A 25,834-nucleotide genomic window follows, 5' to 3' on the forward strand; every position below is an offset into this window, starting at 1 on the left:
TATATGCCACATCTGGAATAGCTTTGGGTCTTCTAAGTGACACAAATGGGAGGCATTTACATGAGAGCAAGCCAAACTGGTGAAAGTCCATATATCGTGCTCTGAGGCTTGAATGAACGGATTAGGAAGACTTGAAGTGAGAGAGGAGCTTTGCCAAGTGTATGGAGGCCCATCACCGAGAAAAAAGAGCATGTGGAATGAGTCGGCCCCAAAAGGCAAGGTGGAGTCAATGGGAAGCCGCAGGTATGTTGCTCAGTATGGGGAAGAGTGTACGGATGAAGAGTGCCTTCAACAGTGGTGCTTCTTCGTTGCCTTCCCACTGCAGGGCGATGAAGCAGAGACTGGATTACAGCCCGATGCCAGAGACAGTTCAGTCCTCATGGAACACAGCAGCCCACAGGCATGTTTAGTTTAGTTTACATAAAATATTTTCAGAAATACTGGAGCCAGTATTTGTAAGTTGGGTGATTTCACATAAGAATTATCTCCAGAACATGGAAGGTCTGGAAGCACCGAGACTGTATCCTTCTAAGGCAGTAAGCGTCGCTGATCCCCCTGGGCCTGTCTCTCGCCCGGCTGTGTGCTTGGCACTTTCCAGCCTGGCCACACCTGTGCTCACCCATGCTACCTGCCCCCATCAACATCTGAGTTTGTGACCACTGGTGTGGAGCACTGCTTCTCCAGTGACCTGGTGAGAGGGACTAGTTTCCTAAATTTCCTGTCTGTTGCTGACTGATACTTTTGTAAAATACCATAAAAAGGAATTAACAGGAAAATGAGAAATTTTAAAAGACGTACAAAATGCAAGTTCCCATTTTAAAAAAATTATTCTGGCAAACTGCCATGTAAGTGTATCAGTGCTTCTGCATAGCTGCCCCATTCACAGAGCACAGATGGGCCAGAAGAACCTCACTTGAGTAACACTGGTCTAGAGGATTGCTAAAGGATCCCTGAAATCTGTGTATCCTGCCTGTGGCCCCCTGAACTGTGTACTGATTAACTCCAAGGATGTCAAAATGAGCAGGAAGGCACCAAGTCTTGAGCTGGACATGAACGGAGCTGTAGCTCGCCTTACTTCCCCTTGGCTTCCCCCAGTATGACTGGCTGAGTCCCTTAGAACCTGATGTATGTTTGGCATTTACCTTAAAGCACATACTTATCTTATTTAAAACGTGAACCTCTCACACACTGCCTTCCACCTGCAGAGAAAAAAAGGCCGAAGGTCCATCAGACTATCACTCGGGTTCTGCCCAAATGCGTGGGGCTTGGGTGCAGCTCCCCCCAAGTCACTGCCCAGGAAGCCGCCTCAGCCGGGCGGCAGGACAGTCTCAGCCCAGGAATGCTTGTGGGAAAAGCAAGAGGGGAGACTTTGAAATTGGGCATTAAGTACAGAAGAAGATGAGGCATAATTGTTCATTTCCCCCACAAACAAATACATTTGTTTATGATTTTCTAAATACTCAGAAAAGCACATCATAAAGTACTTTTGCCTTAATGCTCCTTTTAAAATCCCTAGTAACAACTTCATGTGCTCCACAGACACAGACCATGTAATTTATTCAGGAAAATTAAAACCAGTAATCTGGTATTCTGTGTAAAGATTTTTTTCCCCCTTGCAAGTGCTTAAAAAACATTTTTTTTTTTAAAAAAAGAAAACAAATCTGCATGTGAAAACAGTCTTTAAAGTGAATTACTATTCCAGAAAATCAAGCTAAGAGAATTCCACTAATGTAACCATTTTCCTTTTTGTTCCTTTACCGATAAAAGAAAGTTATTCGGGGGCATCTTCAACGAAGAGTTGAACGAGAAAGAAAATGTTCCACTGAGAAGTGTCCTGCACAGAAGGAGGTGGGCATTTTTCTTTGCATTATCATCTACAGTAACTTTATCTATAAATCCTGAACAAGAAGTGTCCAGAATAACCACACTTCATACGCTTTGCTGAGTTGGAGACATCTACATAGCAACAGTCTTTCGATGGGGAAACATTAATGCTTTTTATATTGGTGATCATCTGTAACATGAGCAATTAAGTACAGTACTAATGGACTGTGGCCAGGAGCCTGGTACTAATATTAAAAACTGACAGAGATGAATAGGTTTCGAAGCAAAACCAGGCCGACAAAGACATTTTTATGAAGTGCTTGGACCTATTTGATTTAAACCAATCAGAGGCAAGTTTGGACCAGTCAGGCCTTCAGCGACAATGATGCATTCACAGGCATTGTACCATTCCTGCTATGCCTTAAATAAAAACAACATTGATTCTTTTCAACAACCTGCACTTTCATTATTACACTCATTAATAAACCAAAAGTGCCCAACTAATATACAAGTAACATTTACTGAGGGAACCGGCTACTTTTTTCCTGTTGGAAAATGAAAACATTTACTGGAAGCATGAACCACACTGCATGAAAAATACATCAGTGGATAATGCATAGTAGATCACTCACTGCTTCTTCATCTTCTAGGAAAGCAAAGCTGGTGGTAGGGAAATAGGAAAAGGAGCCAGTCTCTGTATTAGAGTGAAAACAAGAGCCCAGGTGAACCGGCAGCAGAGGGGGCGCTCCAATCATTCCGATCTGGTTTGGAAGGCTTTAAACATTTCCAAGGGCATCTCCAGACTAGATGTGTGCTCACAAAACCCTGACCCTTTAAAACTCCCTGAACCTTCTGGAAGACAATGGCCCTTCACCAATCTAGTCATCTCTGTTTTAATTGTGTTAGCACAGCCTATAACTAGCAAGAATGAATGAAATCTGCCAAAATCACTCAACACAGTTGTAGTCAAGAGCTTCAGCCTTTTCTTTGACCAAAGCATAACTGGTTCAAGTCCCTGGACAGATCTGAGTGTATACTCTTCCCTTCTTTGGTAGAACCATCAAAGAGAAGTAAGACATCTAGCGCAGTAATTCCCAGACATTTCTCCCCACCACAGCACACAGGAGTATGGGTGATTCCTTTAGAGCATCATTCAAATGAGTGAGGGTGGCATTATGGTAAGTAGAGTCTGATTTAAAAAAAAAAAAAACCAATATTTGCAGATGATTGACTTAACTATTATACATTACTAATTATTCATGACACCCCTTGTATCTGACCACAAGAATGCAAGAGGGACTAAGATGGCAAAAGGAAGTGCCTACTATAAAGCTCTTAGAGGAAAACACAGGCAGAACACTCTTTGACATACATCGCAGCAATATCTTTTTTGATCCACCTCCTAGAGTAATGAAAATAAAAACAAAAATAAACAAATGGGACCTGATTAAACTTAAAAGCTTTTGCAAAACAAAGGAAACCATAAGCAAAATGAAAAGACAACCCTCAGAATGGGAGAAAATATTTGCAAATGATGTGACCGACAAGGGATTAATCTCCAAAATATACAAACAGCTCATGCAGCTCTGTATCAAAACAAAAACAAAAACCAACCCAACCAAAAAACAGGCAAAAGACCTAAATAGACATTTCTCCAAAGAAGACATACAGGTGGCCAAAAAGCACATGACAAGATGCTCAACATCTCTAATCATTAGAGAAATGCAAATCAACACTACGAGGTATCACCTCATACCAGTCAGAATGGCCATCATCAAAAAATCTACAAACAGTAAATGCTGGAGAGGGTGTGAAGTAAAGGGAACCCTCCTGCACTGTTGGTAGGAATGTAAATTGGTGCAACCACTATGGAGAACAGTATGGAGGTTCCTTAAAAAAACTACAACAGAACTACCATATGATCCAGCAATCCCACTCCTGGCATATATCTGGAGAAAACCATAATTCGAAAAGATACAGGGGCTTCCCTGGTGGCGCAGTGGTTAAGAATCTGCCTGCCAATGCAGGGGACACGGGTTCAAGCCCTGGTCCGGGAAGATCCCACATGCTGCGGAGCAACTAAGCCCATGAACCACAACTACTGAGCCCGCGTGCCACAACTAATGAAGCCCATGCGCCTAGAGCCTGTGCTCCGCAACAAGAAAAGCCACTGCAAAGAGAAGCCTGAGCACCTCAACAAAGAGTAGCCCCCGCTTACTGCAGCTAGAGGAAGCCTGCGCGCAGCAACGAAGACCCAAAGCAGCCAAAAAAAATAAATAACTTATTAATTAATTAATTTAAAAAACACAGACTTTTTAAAAAAAAAAAAGGATACATGCACCCCAATATTCACTGCAGCACTATTTACAATAGCCAAGACATGGAAGCAACCTAAATTTCCATTGACAGAGGAATGGAGAAAGAAAATGTGGTACATATGTATAATGGAATATTACTCAGCCATAAAAAAGGACGAAATAATACCATTTGCAGCAACATGGATGGACCTGGAGATTATCATACTAAGTGAAGTAAGTCAGAGAGAGAAAAACAAATATTATATGATATCACCCGTATGTGGAATCTAGTTTTAAAAAATTATAAAAATGCACTTATTTTACCATACAGAAACAGACTTACAGATATCAAAAACAGTTTATGGTTACCAAAGGGGAAATATAGCGGGGAGGGATAAATCAGGAGCTTGGGATTAACGTACACACACTACTATACATAAGATAGATAACCAACAAGGACCCACTGTATAGCACAGGGAACTCTACTCAATACTCTACACAATGGCCTATATGGGAAAAGAATCTGAAAAAGAATGGATACATGTATATCTATAACTGAATCACTTAGTTGTACACCTGAAACAAACAACATTGTAAATCCACTATACTCCACTGTAAAATAAAAATTAAATTAAAAAAAAGAAAGGAAATGCAAATGCCAAGAACGGGTTAAGGACCGTGCTAATCGCCCTGGAACAGCTGTGCTCCAACCTGGGTTTCAGGTTCTGTGCAGGGATTTCTATGTTGGGGGCCCCATGGGGCGCCCACAGCTGACTACTGTCTCTCAACTCCGAATCCACTCTTCTGTGCTCCGCTTGGTGATGCTGGGCCTGGGACAACATAAATTACATGCCTCTCTTGTCAGCTGTCTTCCTATTGGGGTTCTGCAAATGGGGCCCTAGCAGGCCAGGGGAAGGGAGAAGGGACCACCTTCCCTTTTGCTTGCTGTTCATTTCAGTGCCAAGCCAACAATAACGTAGCACGGTGCCTCTCCTCTGAGCCCCTGAAGGACCAGTACTGGCTGGGCGCCTCTACCTATGAGGCATCTGAACCCCAGTTTGGTGAGGTCCACTCTCCAAACTTCTGGGTGGTGATAACCTACCTTCTTTTCTCTATTCCTTCAACCCTAGGAAACCTATGGTTACTGCCTCCATATTAGTGGACTGCTTCACACCAACGCTTGTTAAGCAGTTTCCTACAGTAAATTCTCTTTGTTGAATACTTAGTGTGGATTTTTATTTTCCTTCCTGGATCCTGACTGATACACTGACCAAACAAATTCTAGATTTGGAGCAGTAACCGACATAGCTTTTCAAAAAATGTATTCCAGTGGGAGACCAAACCTTTATGAAGTCTGCTCCCAAGAATGAGAGAAGAAAAATCTCTAAAAATCTTTAATAATGTTTTGAGTTGCTAAAGTTGGAGGTATCTCTATTAGAATTTTCCATTTTGACTGACTGAAGGCATGTGGGATTCTGCTACTCCAGGAAGAGGTAAATCATAAAACAAAAGTACACAACCTTCAAAAGAACATATCTTGGCATTTCATTTAAGATTGAAGCTATTTTTATCCACACAACTGCTTGAGTAAATTAAACACACAGCCACACACACATACACACACACACACACGTACCTAGTACTATGAAATCCAATCCTTTTTCTATCCCAAACCTTATCTGTTTTTTGACCATGTGATGCTTTGTAATACATTTGATTAATTTTTCACTCTAACTAGGTGAGCCAGCTCACAGCTGAGATAACACTCCTTTTTCAAATTTTAATTGCTATCTGGTCCTTTAAGTGTGATGGTTCACATGTTGGGGACGTTTGCACATGGAGCTAAGGGAGGTTCACTATCATTAAAAAAAACTTTGCAAGTAGAGACAGTGTTGCTAATGAAAATGTTTTGATTAAAGCCTTGACTCATAATCAAAACAAGATGACTGTGGTACCTCAGACACTACCGAACACTCACCCCAGGTACCAGTGCCTTTTCGTACTAGAACTTCAGTGTTGTAAGTGTTATGTACAGTGAGGGTGCGGGCTTTTGTATTAAATACTGCGAGACATAACACTCACATTTAAAAAATTCGTGCAGTATATTGCAAACAATGCTATGAAAAGTAATAATTTGAATTCCTCTTATCAATTTTTAAAAAATCCTTCTGGATTATAACACTGTCAAGTAAGGCAATCTCTTGGGAATACTTTGTGAGAATTTTTCGTAGGGTACTAAACCCAACTCAATTTTCTATGATTATACCTATAAAAACATTCCAAGTTTCACTGAATGGCCATACTAAAAGAGGTTCTGTGTTAAGTGCAATGCAGATAAAAATATAATTGGACTCAAAAGAAATATGACTAAGAGTTGATGTGTGCGGTGACATTATCTGAAGATGCATTTGTATGATCCACAGACGGGTGTTAAGCATGTGGGTTGAAGTTGGAATGGTAACTGACTATGTGAAGAGCGACCATCAAATTTAGCACTTGTGTTTTATTTTTCAAAGGAGCAACCTAACTGGCCCGTTTGCTCAGCTGACCGTGTCTTGACTTCATTCCATCCATGGCCATCATTAAAACACACACAGACACACAGACACCTCTACTTGGATCTCACAAGCTCTGAATTTGAAACCATGAAGCCAAGTCGGTCAACACTACTGCAGGGAAATGCCAGTGATAAGGAAGTTGTTATGACCTAAAGAAATTAAGTAGGGGCTGGAAGTACAGAGCAAGGATAACGCGTGATTTATGCTAACTGGTCTTCAGCATTGTGGGTAACACAGTCCTAATGCAAAGGGGAAAAATTCCTGAGGATACAACCCTCATAGGAGGCCAATTTGGCATTATTTCTTGTTTGCATTATCATCACCTTTCTGAGAGAAGCTGAAATTATTAGAAAACCAAACCACACAGAGCTTGGCAAGAAAGGATTTCCTGGGTCAAAAGCATTAGAAGAAAAACACCAAGATGGGAAAAAACAATGGATCTTATCTGGGACCAATTTTCTTATTAAAGAAATGCTTACTTTTCAATATTAATACAGTCAACATTAATACTTTTCAGTATTAATGCAGTTACATGGCAACCTCATAGTAACACCACAGACCCCAGAAGCTCAAAGTTTTCCAGAAGCTGAAAGTTCTCATAGGAAATAAACCTACAGAGTACAAAGAACATATTGAATAATCTATGCTTGCGGGGGGGGGGGGGGGGGAAGGGTAAGTATTATCAGGCAGGTGGTCACAGGATAAAACCAAACTAAAGGAACTTAATCTAATTTCATCCCTTATAACCAGAGAAAGCCATGTTCCCTAAAAATCACAAGGCAGTAAGCAAAGTAAAATGCCAGAAGGATATTTTCTGTTTCCTAAAAGGTCTTACGTTTGACCAATTAACTTCCAAGTAACACACTTTTAATTAATCAGTGACTTTCCAAGAAAGGGTGCCTTACCTTTCATAATGTCTGCGGGTACAAGTGGCGGCACTGGTGCTCCCAGGATTACCGCCTAATTCATCATAAATATGTTTCCATTGACGGCGGGCTGTTATCTGAAAAAAGTGGCGATGAGAAATTTAATCTTGCATCATAAGAAATTCACAGTGCCAGGATTCAATACATATGCAACAGTCAGAAGAGAACGGTCTATTCTGGAAACCCAGAAACAGAGAAGTCCAAATGAATATATGGGAGACTTACAGGCTTATAGTAAGATCTCACTTTTAGCATTTCTCTTTACAGTAAAAATGGAATTCTGCTTTGGGCTCTATATTTTGTCACCCTTAGGCATCTCCCTGGATATTCATGTAGTTATTTGCCCCCAAGGTCCCAAACTTATACTCTGTTCCTTTATGTCATGTGATAAAGCATCAAAATAAAATAAGATTTCAGCTAAAATATATCTTAGTGTACCAGTTTAAATGAATCAGAATTAACATTACTTGCTTAAGGGATATGGTAATGGGTGGCTGAGCACACAGGCAAAGACAGAGTTTTCATAAAACATGCTTTTGTATCTTCTGGTTTTTCAACTATTGTGATGTGTTGCCTACTTTAAAAACAAACAAAAAAATTACTATACAAATTAATTAAAATCAAGTTGGTTATGAAATTTATAGTCATCTCAGGCTGTATTTTTATGCCAGCTCCTCTAACCATTAGAACAAAACCAAAATCTGAAACTGTCTATGTCGCAAGCTGTTTATTTTTCTTCACTTAGGTCAGGAAAATGGGATATCCATCAAATCCTATGAAAATTAACATATTCCAAAGTTAAAATGTAAGCTCTGTATTTTACTGAGTTGGGTGAATAAAAACAAACAGCTTGCAACATACCGAAAGGCATACTATGGTCTTGTTTTTTTTCTTTAATTTTATTTTTATATATAAATTAAGATTTTACAAAATAACAGATGCATGATCTAGCAAATGATTAATTTGGGGAAACCACGTCATTTACTACATCTGAGCAATCTAGTGTTTCCTTGAAACTGGGAAGACCGAGCAAGTTCTGAGATCCTTGTGAACGTTTCTAAACAGGGCTCCAGGAAAACTCTGTTAGTGGAATGTGCAGGGGGCAGGGCGTGGCAGAGGTGCCAGTGGCATTTAAACAATCAGAAAAGGAGGCTTCTTTTGAAAAACACCCGCAGAGCTGCCAGCAGAGTTCACTTAGGGGCTAGAGGCAGCAATGCGTGAAAAAAAATCTCCGTGCATCCAGGGGCTCTGTGATTGTGATCTCAGGAGGAGAAGGGTGGTTAAATATCATAGGGTAAATGGTACCCTTTCCATTTCAAATAAAAAGAACCCCTTCATTTCCATAAACCCTTCTTAACAGACACAAGTAGGACCTCGAGACAATGTGAGTTTTGCATTGTTCAATTTCCCATGAAGCATTCTCGAACCAATGTGTTTCAATAGTTCTTGTTAGCCTGAGCCACCTCTTAGATCTACTAGCAGGTATAACTAAAAATCCTCCTGTATCTGTAGCTTGGTTTAGATTATAATAATAAATGTTTTTTCAAGCCCCTTTAAAAATACTCAAAATACATATTTTGGTAATTATTTTATATTTAGTTACAATCTCCCTCCAACCTTTTGAATATTACAGTTTCAGGCTGATCCATTCTAGACCTGTGTATCACAGAAGAATAAACAGGTTCCCCTTCTTCCAAGTATCTACCTTATTCCTCAAAGCCCTTAGAATACTGAGTCCCTTGAAAAAAATCTCCATATTCCCTTCCCTAAGGTGAGGTGTGGGCCCTGGAAAATAGCCTATGTGTGTTCCTGCAATCACTTCAGAAAGAAACCATCACTCTTGTCATTCTTGTATCTCTTGTGTACACTACATTTTATATTTTGTAAAGAGTTTTCATATCCATGATATCATTTAATCCTCCTATCATATCAGCCTGTGAGGCAGATTATAGGAATCTCATTCACAGACAAAGGAAACAAGTCTTAGAGAGGTTGCACGACTTCCCTAAGGACACACAGCATCAGAGTGGGAATGCCAGGACTCATACCGATGTCTTATGGTCCCAAGAGCAGACTTTTTTCCACTACATCAAAGCAGCCTCCAGATCAGAATGACCTGATGAACAGTGTAGCAGGGTGACGATATAGAACTCCAGGGGCCTTTTGCTTCGAAGGAAGGAGATAACCGTGGGACCCATGGCTTCTGCTACAATTTCTCAAATTCTCACTAGTGGGAAAATAGCATCGCTACGAGGTCAGCAAGAATATAACGGGGTGGGTTGGGTTACCAGTGCTCTGAGATTTTACTCTCTTAAAGTAAAACCATTAAAACTGGGGTTCCTGCCACCCTGCCCACTTGTGTCTCTAGTTAGAACATAGGTTCACCATTAAGTCACGGATAAGTCCCAATTATACCAGAATCCATCCATTCACTCATCCATTCACTCACCAAACATTTATTGAATATCTCCCATTTGTTGGGTACTGTGCTAGCAGCTGGGTGGCAACAGTAAAAACCCAACACCCAAGATGACTGCATCCTAGTGGCAGATACCCAAAAATAAACAAATGACCAAATATATAAACAAAGTACTACTGACTGTGAAAAATATAATGAACGAGAGGCCACTGCTGACAGGGATATGTGTGGAAACTGGCCGTGTTCCCTACCCACAACCCATCATCCAGACTAGGGGATGCCCTGTTAAACACATGCCTATGACAGAAATGACAAAACTTCTTTGAGAATAAATAATGAATTATCAAAAGGAAAAACAAAAAATCTTCCTCACACTAGGATTGAAACTGTGGCAGCAGGAAGCCCAGCATCAGTCACCACTTGGCATTAATAAACCATATGCAGCTGGCTAGGGGTCTGTGTTAGCCCCCCGCTAGCAGGTTCTGGTGTTTCAATACAGTTTTTACCAGTGGAGAAAAGACAAGGGCTGGGCCTTCAAGGAAGTGGGTTCTCAACTGTTTACTGAGCTTCCACTGGCCATCCTGGATGAATCAGGCCATCTTGAGATATTTTCTTTCCACAGGAAAGTCATAAAATGTGCTCTTTCCAACTGCTAAATGCTTTTAAGTACACAGTTCTCCTGGGTATACATCTCTTATTTTTTGTGCCCAGATGCGCTTTCAATTCAAACGCTGACCATAGGCTCTACAGCAAGAAACGTCTAAATCCTCGCCTTGTCCAAACCTACAGGGGGTCCCAGAGCCCTATGAGGAGAGAGAGGAGGACATAGCTGGGACAGCTCCTGGGCATCATGCCCCCACCTGTGTACATCTGCCTTCTGTACTAATAGGCTTTCGTGGTGCCTAGGTACGCGTTGGCTTTGGGTTTTTATTCTGTTGTCCTCTCTGGATGTGTGTAAGCTTTAAACCCAGTCTCAGGCAGAAGCAATGTCTGCCTCCTGGTATCTGGCCCCCAGCCCCATTCAGCTGGAAAGTTTGATCTAGCCCTGGGGTTAGCTTAATCAACTCTCTCATAAAGCCTCAGGCTTCCTGGACATGTTCATGTTTCAACCTGACCTTCTATTATTTTAGGTTTTTAAGGATACAAAGAACTCTGGCTGTCTGTTTCCTAAAGAAAATTCATCCAAGCAGTTACTTCTCTTGGATTCCTGACATCAACACATCTGCTGCTGCTTACCATTCTAGGACGCTACCAGGTACAGAGGCTCGGAGGCGGAAGGGAGGGTGGAGGGTTGAGGGTGGGGTGATAGCATGAAAAGAAAGAGACGTCACCGCTTTTAAGGGTTCACAATCTAGCAGGATTCATAACGCCATACAATTAACCATAAAGCAAGACGGAAAACTGAGCGGACCACACCCAGGTAAAGTAAACCAATCTAGGTGCATATGAAACTTAACCTCACTCTGAAGACACTTGATAGTTACTTCTTTCCCTAGTGTGGATAAGACCCAAGGAACTCTGTGAAAAGCACTCTACACCTATCATGTTCATGAAGTTTTCACTGCTTAGGAATACAGTCGCCCCTCTGCATCCACAGACCCCTGCAGATACCAAAATCTGCGGACGCCTAAGTCCCGTATAAAATTTGCATATAACCTATGCACGTCCTTCTGTATACTTTAAATCATCTCCAGATTGGTTATACTACTGAATACAATGTAAATGCTATGTAAATAGTTGCCAGTACTTGGCAAATTCAAGTTTTGCTTTTTGGAACTTTCTGGAATTAAAAAAATTTTTTTTTCCGATCCAAGACTGGTTGAATTTTCGGATGTGGAACCCGCAGATACAGAGGCGCAGATACAGAGGGCAGACTGTACGGTGGTTTTCAAACTGCTTTTTAGAATTCAGGTGGTGTTTTAAAAGGTGGCATGAAACTAACTCTCAACAATGCTAATCCCTGCCAAGAAAATGGGCCCAGTGAGTGGGAAAGGAATCTGTCCCTCCCATAATTTTATTTGATGAAAATAGTCTGTCACTTAAAAAAAAAATTGGAAAACTATTTAACCCAAGACACAGTCTTGGAGGCTTTATATTTCCTACCTTTGAGGTCTCTAGGATGAAATAATTTTGGTATTTTTGTGGCCTGGTGAGGAAACAGTCATCAGAAATCTTTTAGGACAACAGTGCTTCCACTATTGTATTAATTGTAAGAATGTGTAGGACGTTACAAAGTCAGAAGGAGCGTTTGCCTGCGAGCAGTGTTGCCCAGGCTGCTGTCAGAAAGCCTTTTTCCTCAGGACACCTTGAGGGTGGACTGCATTCAAGGAAGATGACTTTTTTTTCCTGGTAGTACTCCAGGAACTGGAGCCTTTCAAAGCGATATGACATCATCTTTGGCCTCGAGAATTTTGAATTAAGCAAGAGGCTTTGTCTGTCCAGAGAACTAGGGTTAGATTCAGAGGATGTCTTGAAATGATGTCAAAGCCAGAATCTGATGTCAAAGCCTAATCCTTCCAGCAAGAAGACAAGTGACTTCTTCCAGTTGGGAAATAATGGTCCGGTCTCACCCATGGGGCGAGGCGGGGCTGTGAGCTGACATTCTTAGAAGGCAGCACTTGCATGGTCCTCCGCCTCTAGGATAAGATTTACTCAAGACCCATTTCCCGACTCAACCTCTCTCCAAATATTGCCTCTGGCTCGACATCAAATGTTTAGCCAAATGGAAATCACTTTAGCAAACCATCATCAACACGCTGCATCCTGGTAATACCCCAAGCTACTCTGCAAGCTTTAATTGCTTCACCAGACACTGAAGTGAAGACCTCCTTAGGTCATCAGCAAAACTTGATTCAGTTCTGCCTCTTCCATGGTAGGTGACCCAGACTCTTAAATGTTTGGAAGGAGAAATTGGATATATGACTGTTAAAGAAGGGTCCTCATTGCCAACCAATCAAAATGCCAGTATACTGTTTTTTAGGAAATCAAATCCATTCAATACATTTATGATCTCTAAACCTAGGGGTGCAGAGACACAATATACATTTCTAGCAGAGGCAGAAGAGGCCAAGAGAACAGAATATAGCCATTAGTTGAATGCTGTAAAGGCTTAAAATAGAACTTCTGCTCCTTTTTTTTTTTTTTTTTAAATTCAATTTGAGGGTTGTGAAGGACTAAAATGAAATAATCCGTAATCCTCAATTCGAACCAGAAGGTTTGGAATAGTTTATAACCACAAACAAAAACAAGCCAATTAAGATGGCCTCTTTTTATAACCAGAAGGAATTCCAGAGAGATGTCTTTATCCAATCACAAGTTAACAGCAGAAGAAATATATCTACACATTTTAAACTTGCAATTTTTTACTATTACTGAGTATTTACATCTTCCAGACTTCTTGACCCATCTTCTAAGGTCACACATTTTTCTCAAGAATCAGAAAATCTCAGCTAATAGTATATCTGGTAAGGTTCGTGTTAAGTACAAAGAAATGACTGAAAGATGCTACCAATGAAGGTAGGTTATTAGATCTTTTTTTTTTTCCCAAAACATCACCCCAAATACATAAAAAGATACATAAGGGACTGCTGGGAACGGAAGGCACAAAGAATTTATAAATCTCTTTCTTCCCAGTGATACTATGGAGGTTGAAGTAATTATGCACAAAATTCTCAGCAATTCAGAATGTGAAGAATGCCATGATGACCCCATTCAACTCATTTCATCTCCCTGTGCCTCAGTTTCATTTGGAGCAGGGCAAGGATCTTTTTCTGCACAAAGGCCAATTTGTGAAAAATAAAAAAGTTAGGGGGCTACACTTTTCCTTATTCAAAATGAAAATGGCTTATTGAGTCCCAATTTAGATTGCCACTTTACCAAATGGAAAAATATTCGTTGGAAACTTTGTGCTACTTCTGAGCCAAGGAATGTTAATATTCTGGTATGTTTATCATGTTTATTTAGTACTAGCATGAAGACAACATTCTAATCTTTGATACTTGACTTAGATGGGGGCTTCTGAAGCTAGGAGTCCTGAGGTGTAGTAATCATTGTTACCATTAGCTTTGAATTAACATAATCTGGGCAGTTTAAAAAAAAAAAAAAAGGATTCTCAAATTCTCAGGCCAGGCCCCACCCCAGAGTTAATATCTCAGAGACCTAGAAAACTACTTACACTTTAAAGTTCCCCATTGAAAATTTGAGCGCCAGTTCTTGAGTAGCCTCTGGGAAGCCTTTAGAATCTTCTTCACTGATCTCGAAGATTCTAAGATCTCTTTTGAGCTCTAAATGACAAGTCTACACTTGCTTCCGATATCAGATAATCTCACAGATAAGTATCCTCTAGTAAGGCTGTGATGACAACGTTAAGTCCTCAGACTTTGGATATTATTCATACATCTCCTGGACTGACTTCAAAACTGAATCCTCATTGAGCATCTCATAGTTTTATTAGTCAAAATATACTAGAGAAAAATGTTTTCTGTACTTCACAGGTTCAAAAGCTTAAAGGTAGAATGGGAGTGGCAAACTTCAGTGCCTGCAGGGCCAACAGGTAGTATGAGGCGTTTTTTAAAAAGGAAGGAAGGAAGGAGGGAAAGAAGGAAAGAAAGAAGGCAGGAAAAATCCCACCAGTTGGCTTCATTCAGTTTACGGCCCCAAATAGATTTTATAGTGAGATAGCCACGTAGATTCACTGCTTGAGATGAGATGAAAAAATATGGCATATTGTGAAGAGTGGCAGGGACCCACCAAAGGATGAAGGAGTTGAAGGGTGAGTGGAGAGGGAAGGAGGAAAAGGGCCACCCCACAGGTCACCAGTCCTCTTTGTGGCTTGGCTGAAGAGACGTGAAGCACATAACCAGATGGAAAGCGGATGCCAATCTGGTCTTGCCATGACCAGATGATGAGAGTGACCCATCCCACTCACTCTCTCCTCCACTCCATCCAGCACAACACAGTGCAGGAAGAGTAAGTGGCAAAACATAACACTTAACTTGTTATCAATCTTCATAGCCCCCAGCCCCATCCCTCACTGCCTAGCATCCAAGGGCCTTCTTCCCTTGGTTCCATCCTTCTCTCTGGATTCCCCTTCATGGTCACTTATCCCCACCACCTAGTGACTCTACTTTAAGTTACAAACTCTCTATACCCAACTTTATTCTACCTACATAGTTTGTTTCCCCATCTGATTTTCTCTTCCAAGAAGGCCATGATCTTTCATGTCTAAATTCCATCCATTCTCCAAAATTCTGCTCAACTGGCATCAGAGCCATAAGTCTTTCTTCCTCATCTCTAAACGAGGAAGTACTTTACCTGAACCGGGCACTGATCTTTTTTTCCACCTTGTCTTATAATTACTGCCTTTCCTGGATGGTAAGCAACTGGAACCCCTGGCCTAGATATTTTTATGCCTCCCAGAGTATCTAACACAATACCTTATACACATAAGACACTCAGTAAATATGTGGTCAGGTGATCTGCTGATTGTGTGATTCATTCATTCATTCATTCATTCATTCAACAGAAGAATAATCACTGTTTGTTCAAAGAGTATTGCAAATGCCTTGAGACTCATCAGAAGTTTCTTTTGTATTTTCTACACCACTTTGCTATTGCATGTTAAAAAAAAAAAAATCCTTGTGCAAATACAGAAGATACAAAAGCAGGAAAAACTGATTCTGTGAAATTTGCTGGCACTCTCCCTATCAGTGAATAACAAAAAATTCCTGGGTTTAAAAAGACATTCATATTGTTGTGCAATATCATGTAACTGCCTGCAGTCACAGTCTGTAAGAATGTGTATTCCTATTCTGAACATTAAAGGTTAGGCTTAAAAGTCTAGGCTATGGGGTTGACTGCTCAATTTATGAGACGAACACTGAATAAGTTATCAGCTTTTTCACATGCACAAAAGCTATAATTAGCTCAAGATTTTGCAAAACTATGAGCCACAGTGGGAAGGAGTCAAACTCCCTGTCCTGTCAACAGATCCAACCAAGTGAAAAATTACATTATTTATTTTTCAATAGGGCACTTGCTAAAAACAAATATTTTAAGCAAATTCATGTCTATGAAGTGCACCTTTAAATGTAGTTCATATGAGTATTTGATTTCCTTATAAAAACCTATGTACTGCCCATATATTAAATAAGCATTTTACATGTATATAGACTTGCATCAAAGAATTTTTAGTCAGAATTCACAGCAGGTATCTCTACCTTAATACCAGGTTACGTGAGTCACATAACACTTGCTATCTTTTCCCATCCCAAGCCCCTGACATCACACCCTTACATTAGTTTGTGGAACAATATGCTATATCTGGCAAGAAACACTCATTATTTTGGGTTAAAATGAATTTCATTTTCTTGACTCTGTGTCTCTTACTGTCATTTTACTACGATACAGGGATATACCCCAGGTTACTCTGTAAGGAAAGAAAAAAAATAATTTCTTCTTCAATTGTAGAAGAACCTGCACAACTCAATCTGATCGTTGGGTGGAGGAGAAAATCTTTCCAATGACGACATCTTCCTGTGTCACTTGATTTTATTACAGATGTCATCTCTGCGTGCTATATTAGTGCAGCTCTCTCTTCTTCTTTCAAGATTTTAATCTGAGTCTGTTGCTCTAACATTTTATCAGTTCAAAATACATGCTGTAAACCTCCGTGGCCATCAGATTCTCCTGTGAGCTAAAAATAACCCGTTCCTGTCAGTTAGAATTAGCTGATAAAGAGTGTCAGAGCCTGTTCTGAATAAGTTTGATAACTTCCTGTTTATGCGGCACTGACCCTTGTCTAATAAAGCTTCTTTGCCCTAGAATGAGAGGAGATTCTGCTGCATTCTATTCCTTAATGGCCAATACTGATTACTTTTGAAAGCCTTTAATACATTTCCCATATTAGACATGAACAGATGTCAGGTATGTTGCCAAGGGAAATTTCTTTTATGCAATCTTGGCTTGTTGTACAATAATAGCCCTTTCTCAACATGGGAAAAAATTACAGACCCAACTAATTTCCCTGACAGGGGAGAGTTACATATGTTTTCCACTTGTAGTTTTTACGACAAGTTTACAATTTTGCCAAACCTGGAACTAATTGGGACTGTTTCCAAAAGCGGCCCAATAAACCCCCAAAAGTGTAGAGCCATTTGAAAAGGCAAGTCAGCGATGGTTTGCTTTTGCGTTTTCTCCATTTTGGTCACAGCAGGGTGCGGGTGGGGGGTTAGATTGCAAAACTATTTCATTTAAGTCGCTTAAACACTTACTGTTTCATATCCTCCCAGTTTTTGAGCAGCTTGAAACATAGTCCAAAGGTTAACTGTTAGAGGGACAATAAGTATTTAGATAAGCATTGCATTAACATATTTCCGAGAAATGTCAATTAAAACATTTTGCTTTGTTTTTTTCAATGAGAAAGAGAAAAAAAAAAAAAAAAGAAATACTAAACGTAACCCAGGGAGCTAAGTTCTTAGGAAACAATTTGCCAAAGGGTGTTCAACAACAGGATATATTAGTACCACTTAAAATATTTCTTAAGAAACAGTCACAAATACGGAAATAGTTCTACTTTTAGGATAAAGGACAAACACAATTTTTAGTCCTATTGCCATCAGCAGACCAAGGGAAGCTAAGTTACAGCCTCCTTGGGAAAAGAGGGGGATTTCAAAACGGGGGTTGTTCTTGTAGGACCCTTAGAAAGAAGCCATTGACTAAACGGTAATATATAATGCCTCCTTCAGATAAGAACTCTCCATAATCAATAAATAACAGCCACTTTAATATATGATTAGCTTCTTAATAGAATGTCTGATGGCAGCACTATATTAAAAGCTCATAGCATATTTCACTAGCACATGGTACCTTGCACTGAGCAGGAAAATAGCTATTTCACCCTTGAGGCTGCAGTGATACAACAGATCAAAGGAAAGGAAGATACTGGTTCACAGAGGAATTGAGTCATTTGTCCACTCAGTCCCCTAACTTGCCTGTGTGATGTTGCAAATATGTATTTTTAAAAACAATTTTCTCTTCTCAGGGCATGCATGTGTTTATGCTATTAAACATCTACGCCAAATTGCTAGCAACCCTGTTCATTTGTACTAAATACCATGGAATGGGACTGCTACGGATTTGATTCTTTCACAAGAGGGGAAAATTGAACTTCAAGTAATTCCTTGGTAAAGGAAATGAAGAATAAAATTAAAATTAAAAAAAAAAAAAAGGCTCTTTGACACAACACGTTCGAAAAGCCTCATTGAACCCTGCACTATTTCAAAGCTATCAAGAGCCCTGCCTCAGCCTTGATTTAATCTGAACCAATGCATAATGCAACAAAGCTGTTCATAGTACATTAATTTTACTTCTATTTCAAGCAACCAGTTTTCAGACAAACATTGTAATCATTCGTAGTTATATAAGTTTATAATGGCTGCGAGTGTTCTCTTGCAATCAGTGCCAGTTGCTATTAGGTATGTAAATTGTTATGTAAAACATACAGGTTTGACATTCTTCATCAAAATGACACATGGTTTTAATCTAGGAAGATACATTTGGAGAAAATACTGTTTCAAGCCAGGGGCTCATCGCTTTGTGTGCCACAAAGTCCAGACAGAGGCAGTATATATATTCAGTTGTGAAATCAGGACAGGGTCTGGGTTTCTTCTCTTTTTATAAGGAATTCTGCTCAGCTAAGAGTTCCCTGTTCTACTTTAAAATATATGATGACGCTTACATGTACATGTCAAAGTAATTCAAAATTGGGCCCTCGGTTCAAATTTGTGTATTTCTTGTTTCCTCTGAAGTCATCAGGTTTTTGTTATCTCCTAACAAATTTTGGGGCTTAGGAAATATGTTTTCTCTTTGTGGTTGTTTTGTCCATCTTTAAATGTCCTCCTTTTAAAGGCTGTCTCTTCAGGCAACATCTGTGCCTGATAAAGCTACGTCATATTATTATCTCAGAAGAAAGGCGTTACAGACACTCAAGACTGACAAAACAGAAAATGAGAAACTTTCAACATGTCTATTTCCAGTCATAATCAGTGGATCCGAGCCTATAAATATCTCACTGCAACTGCCCCAGAAGGGAACAATATCGCGGAAAGAGGCAGGGGGAAAAATTCCTGGCCTGGATGATTTGTAGATTTAGTATAAACAGAGAGCATCATCCCCAGAATAGGATTTCAACATAATCCTGAGTCAAAATTCTTTTTTCCCAATTCAAAGAATCTGAGCGCTTTTGATATTTCAGAAATGAAAACAAGTATACTTACTCTGTTTAAAACCTAAATACGGTATTCGTTCTATTGGTGTCTTCCTTTCTTTCATGTATTTATAAAGTGCCACCAGGAAGGCCTGCTCATCTGCCCTGCACTCTTCACCAATTCCAACCTTTGGTTTTTCTTCATTGGAGACTTTTTTACAATTATTATGGTTATTCTTCGGCTTGGTCAAGGCTGACCTGGCCTCACATTTCACCTGGAAAAGGGAAAAAAACATGCCACATCAAATCAAGCACAGCTCTGGAACACTTACAAAGACATAGCTAGGACAGGAACCAGTAAACTACTCTTGCCCTGAAATAGCTCTTAGAGGCACCACTGAATATGAATTGTCTCAGACCAGGAGATGGTAAATTTCTGTGAAGGGCCCGAGAGTAACTATGGTAGGCTTTTGGGCACTATCGTCTTGGTCACAGCTACTCAACTCTAGCACGAGAGCCATCCCAGACAATATGTAAATGAAGGCATGAGGCTGTGATCCAATAAAATTTTATTTATAGAAACAGGTGGCCAGTGGGCCATGGTTTGCCAAACTGTGCCAGCCTCTTTTAGACTCCTTACAAGTATGTTGATACGAAACCAGAAACAGTGTTTGCATCTACTTAGGACCATTCTCCTGTCTCTTTATACACTTTATTTTCCTAAGGGGCACCATCTGTTACTATCATTGAAGGAACCCTGCGTTCTTTTTTTTTTTTTTTTTTAAACATCTTTATTGAAGTATAATTGCTTTACAATGGTGTGCTAGCTTCTGCTTTACAACAAAGTGAATCAGTTACACATATACATATGTTGCCATATCTCTTCCCTCTTGCATCTCCCTCCCTCCCACCCTCCCTATCCCACCCCTCTAGGTGGTCACAAAGCACCGAGCTGATCTCCCTGTGCTATGCGGCTGCTTCCCACTAGTTATCTATTTTACATTTGGTAGTGTATATATGTCCATGACACTCTCTCACCCTGTCACATCTCACCCCTCCCCCTCCCCATATCCTCAAGTCCATTCTCTAGTAGGTCTGTGTCTTTATTCCCATCTTGCCACTAGGTTCTTCATGACCTCTTTTTTTTTTTCTTTCCCTTAGATTCCATATATATGTGTTAGCATACTGTATTTGTTTTTCTCTTTCTGACTTACTTCACTCTGTATGACAGACTCTAACTCCATCCACCTCATTACAAACACCTCCATTTCATTTCTTTTTATGGCTGAGTAATATTCCATTGTATATATGTGCCACATCTTCTTTATCCATTCATCCGATGATGGACACCTAGGTTGCTTCCATGTCCTGGAAACCCTGCGTTCTTAATAACAGTCCCATGTTTCGCACTTTGTATCAAAATGAAAGGCAAGTGTGTTTCTTCATAGTAAACTTATCTTGTTGCCACTCTTCCCAGCAACCTGGAACAACAGGTCAATGCTGGCAGATGTTGGCATCAGGAATACCAGCAAGGTCTCTGCTATCTGTCACCCGAGGGTGATGCCCAGATACACCCTCAGTAGGAAACAAAACACCTCACTCTTTAAGGAGGGTGTCTCGCTTTTCAGTCAGCTCTGAGAATCTCATAGATGCTAAGTTGCCACAAAGGAGAAAGTAGAGGTCAGCTAAAAACCCAAGAAGAGTAAGTGAAAAGCTCCATAATTAATAAATAAATGACAGTAAATGGGCCAGATGTTCTTCCCTCCACACCCCAGGCAAATATGGAGCTCGCCACATGGAGCAGCTAACCTCCTGTTCCCTCCTCACTGCCACCTTCTACAAGAGGCCTTTGATGGTTGTTAAATATAACGCTAAGTTGCTGAGCTATTTTAATTGTCAAAGGGGGAAGTACAAAGGGTCAAGCTCCGAGTTCAAGTGAGCCCATGGGGAATGTGTACATTCCAATATTCTTTACATCTCCCGATCTAACATCGGAGAGAAGAGGATGATTGCCCAGGAAATGTTATGAATTAAAATGTCCCACACATTCAACAAGGTTTTCCATTTCAGATTTCTGACCCCTCTTATTCTTTCCCTTCAGATTCTCCTTCCCAAGCGCTAAGAACATAAAAGGCTACACTTATTTATTAAAGGGGAAAGTCTCCTCTAAGAACATAAAAGCCTACATTTATTTATTAAAGGGAAACAAACGTCTCCTCTGCAAGGGTCTTCTTTATTGTTTATTCTCTCAAATGGACACACTAGTTTAATATCTTTAGAGTCCTGGAAAAAAATAAAACTTCCTGCACAACTCAATCAACTGGGCCTCTAGATAAGATTTTAATTTTTAAAGATCAGTGGAAGTGGGATGAAAACATTTTTCCATACAGGATTTCTTCTTACAGTATTTTCAAACTTTAGTACTTTGTAACATTATATTAAGGCAAGCATCCTGGGAAACTTTATATTGTCATCATTTTTCACTGTCAAATTTCAGATTGTTGAGTCTAAAGTTCTGATGAAATCTATAATTTAACGGCTCTTTGAAATCATAGAATCACTCCAGTTCGAATCTGTCTTGCTCTCTGGCCTTTTTTGAGTGCTTACTATGTAGCCAGGCTCTATTCTAAGCCCTGTTTTGGCCCTGTCTCATTTCATGCTCACAACCCTAATGGGGCAGGTTATTACTCTCCTATTAGGGAGGAGGAAACAGGTACAGAGAGGATGGGTAACGCATCCAAGATCACAAGATCATGTCCAGGTTAGTAAGCGGCGAGTTTGGAATTTGAACCCAGGTAGTCTCACTCGATGGCTTGTGGTTTTAAACACTGTATTTTACTGACACTCATAAAAATATTAAATTGGTAGTCAAAACATACTTCCAGTTAAAGAACATATCTTATCACTAGGCATTACAAAACCTACAGCTTAGAAATGTGATTTATCAAATGAGAAGTTGAAGATAAAACTCGGTGGTTTCCAAAGTGTAAAAGGGCTCCATTCCTTCCATTGTGTGTTGAGCAGAGGGCAGGAAACCAGTCTCAATGGAGCAGCTACAGTGAGCCAGGCACAGCGTCCTGGGCTTCACACAGTCTACCTAATGTTCACAAGAATCATAAAAGGCAGGTTTTGAGCCCCATTTTACAGTCGAGGAAACTGAAGCTCAGCGGTATGTATTTTAGTGTGTGGCTAGTGTCGGGTAGAACTCTGAGTTGAGAACTCAGGTCTCCCACACTCCAAACCCATCTTTTAAAACCAGGAGTAGATGTCAGTTTTGCATATTAAAACAGGCTGAGGTCTTAAATCTGCAGTGATAACGGGCCACTTATTTATATTGTTAGGTCAGAAGTGCCACTGTTAAGGGCGTATGAGGTTTGCCCCTCAGCGTCTAGGGAGCTGCCTCACCCATGCAGAAACACCCAGAAACAGAAGGAAAGCACAGAGGGCGTGCACAAGCCCGACCCAAAGTCATTCAGACCCCATGATCACAGGGGAGGCTCCAGGTGATGCTGGGCTGCCACCTACTGAGCTGCATCCTGAAAGTCAGGGGGCTTCTCTTGGGGGCCAGGGGCTTCGTAAGACATGAACAGTGGTTTCTGTTCTCAGACTAGCTCCCTACGTTTCTTCACTTAACATAAATGAGCCCTTTAGGGTATTATTCTGTTTCTGGATAGGACCAGGCCAAGTTCCTTTCTACATTTTTTTCACACTTACCGGAAACATTCTCAGCATTTTAAGCTACTGAAATATGACACCGGAGCTAGTCTTCATGCTGACCTTGAGAAAGCCCAGCCTTTTGATGGTAACAGTTAATTTACTAGATCTGTTCCCCCCCCTCCGCCCCCCCAAGACCTGAACACCTTACACTTGTTGAGTTCACTAAGAGCTTTGGGGTTTCCAAAGTGATTGAGGAAGTGCTAATTAAAGAATCCACATTTAACATTTTCAGTGAACCACCACCTATTTGATATTAACCACATCCTTCACTGGATTGAGTTGTAACTAATTCAGCCTTGAACTGGGGCAGCAAGATGTGCTGAACCAGCAGGAAAGGAACTAGAGTCTAATTTCGATTTGGTCACTAACTTGCTAGGAAACCCTCATTTTCTTCCTCAGGAAAGCAAGAAGGATAACGCCTGGGGTGAGTTCTGCGGACCAAATGGGATGAAAAATATTGAAAATAATGGAAGTATCACATTTGTGAAATATCAAAAGTATGTTTGTGATTTAAGTGAAAGAACATATTGCAGTTTCCCTTTTTAATGTTCCTTTAAGAATATAAGCCACCTGTTAATGTACTTCTGGCCTTTGGAAAGTGCTTACAGGATGTGAAAAGTCATTTGCCTTTTATCAATGGAGGCCTTTCATTAGAGAGCCAGGCTGAGAAGACTTCTCTTGTATAGGTCGCCATTATGAATGGGCTTTTGCCCCAGACCTGGATTTGTGTTGGACACATTCATGACATCTTCAGAGAACTGGTAGCCTCTTCTCCATGAGACTTTTGCTATTGTTGGAAAGCCATGAAATTCTCTGTCCCTTGGAAAACAGAGTCTTGCAAAGTTAGTTTTCATGTTCTCACTGAAAGAGGGCAACCTTTGGATAGCAACAGGCAAATTACTTGACTCGCTTTTCCAGTCATGCACACAACAAACTGAGTGGGTTCTTATTCCAAGAGCTCTGCTGCGTGGAGCTGCGGGAAGCTGGTACTTATCCACAGTTAGAAATGGTCTGTTTGAGGCACTTTTGAAAAAAAAAAACAGTCACACAAGTCTTGGTCATAAAGCCAAACTATCACCTGAAATGTTGCTTCCAGTTCAGCAAATGATCAGATGGTCACAGCCTTGTAACCTCTACGGTAGCGTTTCATGAGAAAAGACCACTTTAAGTCACAAACGTCTTTTTAATGCTGTCCTGGCCCCAGATGTGGCTTGTTCATTCAGCAGGGATTTTACATCCATTTGTTGGTGCCAACAGATAAGCCCGCCATACTTCATACCTACCAGTCTCTCTCTTCTAGGTGAAGCGGTCTTTCCAGACCCACTGGAAGCAGCCAAAGCAGGACTGTAATCCAAGACTCCGAGAAGAGCAGGGCGTTTAAACCAGTCCCCGGGAGCTGACTGCAGCATGACATTCATCAAGTCACCACTGAAACTAATGATGGAAGGATGATCCTCCTCCTGGTAAAGATTCTAAATGGCAGTGCTGGTGCACATCAGGTGGAAAAGGTCACTTCGAAAACCCAGGCTTGACTACTATCCCTTCTGAGAAGGGTAAGTCAGTGAACAGCAAATACAGACTCCAGTTCTCTTCAGTTTCGTGGGTCCTAGTAGGGGTCCTGAGCTGCCTTCCATGGAGGGAGATATCAGAGGTGCTGTTCTTTCAGATCAATTGTATGAGTTCTGTAAAACTCCCAGAGGCATTCTTTGGTGGTGGCTCCAAATGAAATGACATGGGAAGGAGCTTCCTCTTGCTGGGCTCAGGTGCAGAACATGCTGGGATAAACACGTGATGTCACCTTAGAGGTATGGGGCAGGGCGCCAACACAAGACCTTGTCAGGACAAGCTCTGCTGAATGCCGCGATCCTAAAACCCTCTCACTCCATTCTGCAGTATCTTGCGAGCCACGTCACAGGGAATAAACTGTTCCCGCTGACATCCTTCAAGACCACAGAAGTCGAAGCCCTAGATAGGTAGTTGTAGGGCCAAGATGTCCGAATTGCTAGAAAATTCATTTCTGGTATCCACACAAGACTCACTCGCAGAAGATTAAAGGAACAGAACAAAAATAACTTTAGGGAAAAACAGATTTGTTTTTAGCCAGAAAACACACATTTCTACTGGGTGGTCTCTTTTTAACCCCTTGCAATCTTGGAAGCGTGAAGAAATTTTAACCAGTAAGTCCTCAGAACTTCCTGATGAAATAATCCTTGAAGATAAGATATAGAATGTGAATGTCTGGGATTTGCTTCTTTACACTGGGAGGAGAAGAGGAGGCCATGGCAGAAAAATAGTAGATGGTCAACAGAGACCTGAATTCATGTTTTCCTACGTCAGGATCTTCCAAATTCACTAATAATGCTCCCATTTTCGTAAGCTTAGTCCTTGGATCTGGAAACGTGGTATCAGTTGAAATCCGGGCTTCAATTCAGGTCCTAAAGGGGCTACTGCTGTCTTTGGCACAGAAACAACACCTAAACGCAAACACCCCGTAAACGGAATCATGGAAACACGATCCAAGCCCACAAAAGTTAAAAAAAAAAAAAAAAAAAAAAAAAGATAAGCCTAAAAATATGAAGTGACACTTCACCCTTCATGGTGCTAAATACTTCAGGCATGCACTTTACAGATTCCAAAGAATGCTTAAGCCCCAGGGTCTGAAAAAGAGTCTAGAATTTGGACTTTCATTCTGCATCAAGAGTGATCTTTAGAAACATGTAAATCTATATATGAGTATATGTATACATGTAAGTACTGGGCTACGTGTCTTTAATTCTAAGGTAAATTAGAGGTGACTTTGAAAAAAAAGTAACTTGAAAAAAGATTAATTCTAGCCATTTCTAATTTCATCCTCTGTTAACCGCTGAAATATATTTAGATGAATACAT

At 40.5% G+C, this 25,834-nt stretch overlaps 1 protein-coding gene across 4 annotated transcripts in view; it reads right to left on the minus strand.

The window, feature by feature from the left end:
* Positions 1–25,834, minus strand: part of ARID5B (AT-rich interaction domain 5B) — a 188,920-nt gene that overhangs the window by 19,449 nt on the left and 143,637 nt on the right. For all 4 annotated transcript variants that reach the window (XM_061181548.1, XM_061181567.1, XM_061181557.1 and 1 more), the window contains 3 exons: positions 19,300–19,504; positions 17,296–17,348; positions 7,585–7,682 (listed from right to left, as the gene is read on the minus strand). In XM_061181548.1, coding sequence (XP_061037531.1) covers positions 7,585–7,682; positions 17,296–17,348; positions 19,300–19,504 — 356 coding nt within the window. The remainder of the gene's footprint in view (positions 1–7,584; positions 7,683–17,295; positions 17,349–19,299; positions 19,505–25,834) is intronic.

This window comes from Eubalaena glacialis, chromosome 1, assembly GCF_028564815.1.
Source record: "Eubalaena glacialis isolate mEubGla1 chromosome 1, mEubGla1.1.hap2.+ XY, whole genome shotgun sequence".
NCBI lineage: Eukaryota > Metazoa > Chordata > Mammalia > Artiodactyla > Balaenidae > Eubalaena > Eubalaena glacialis.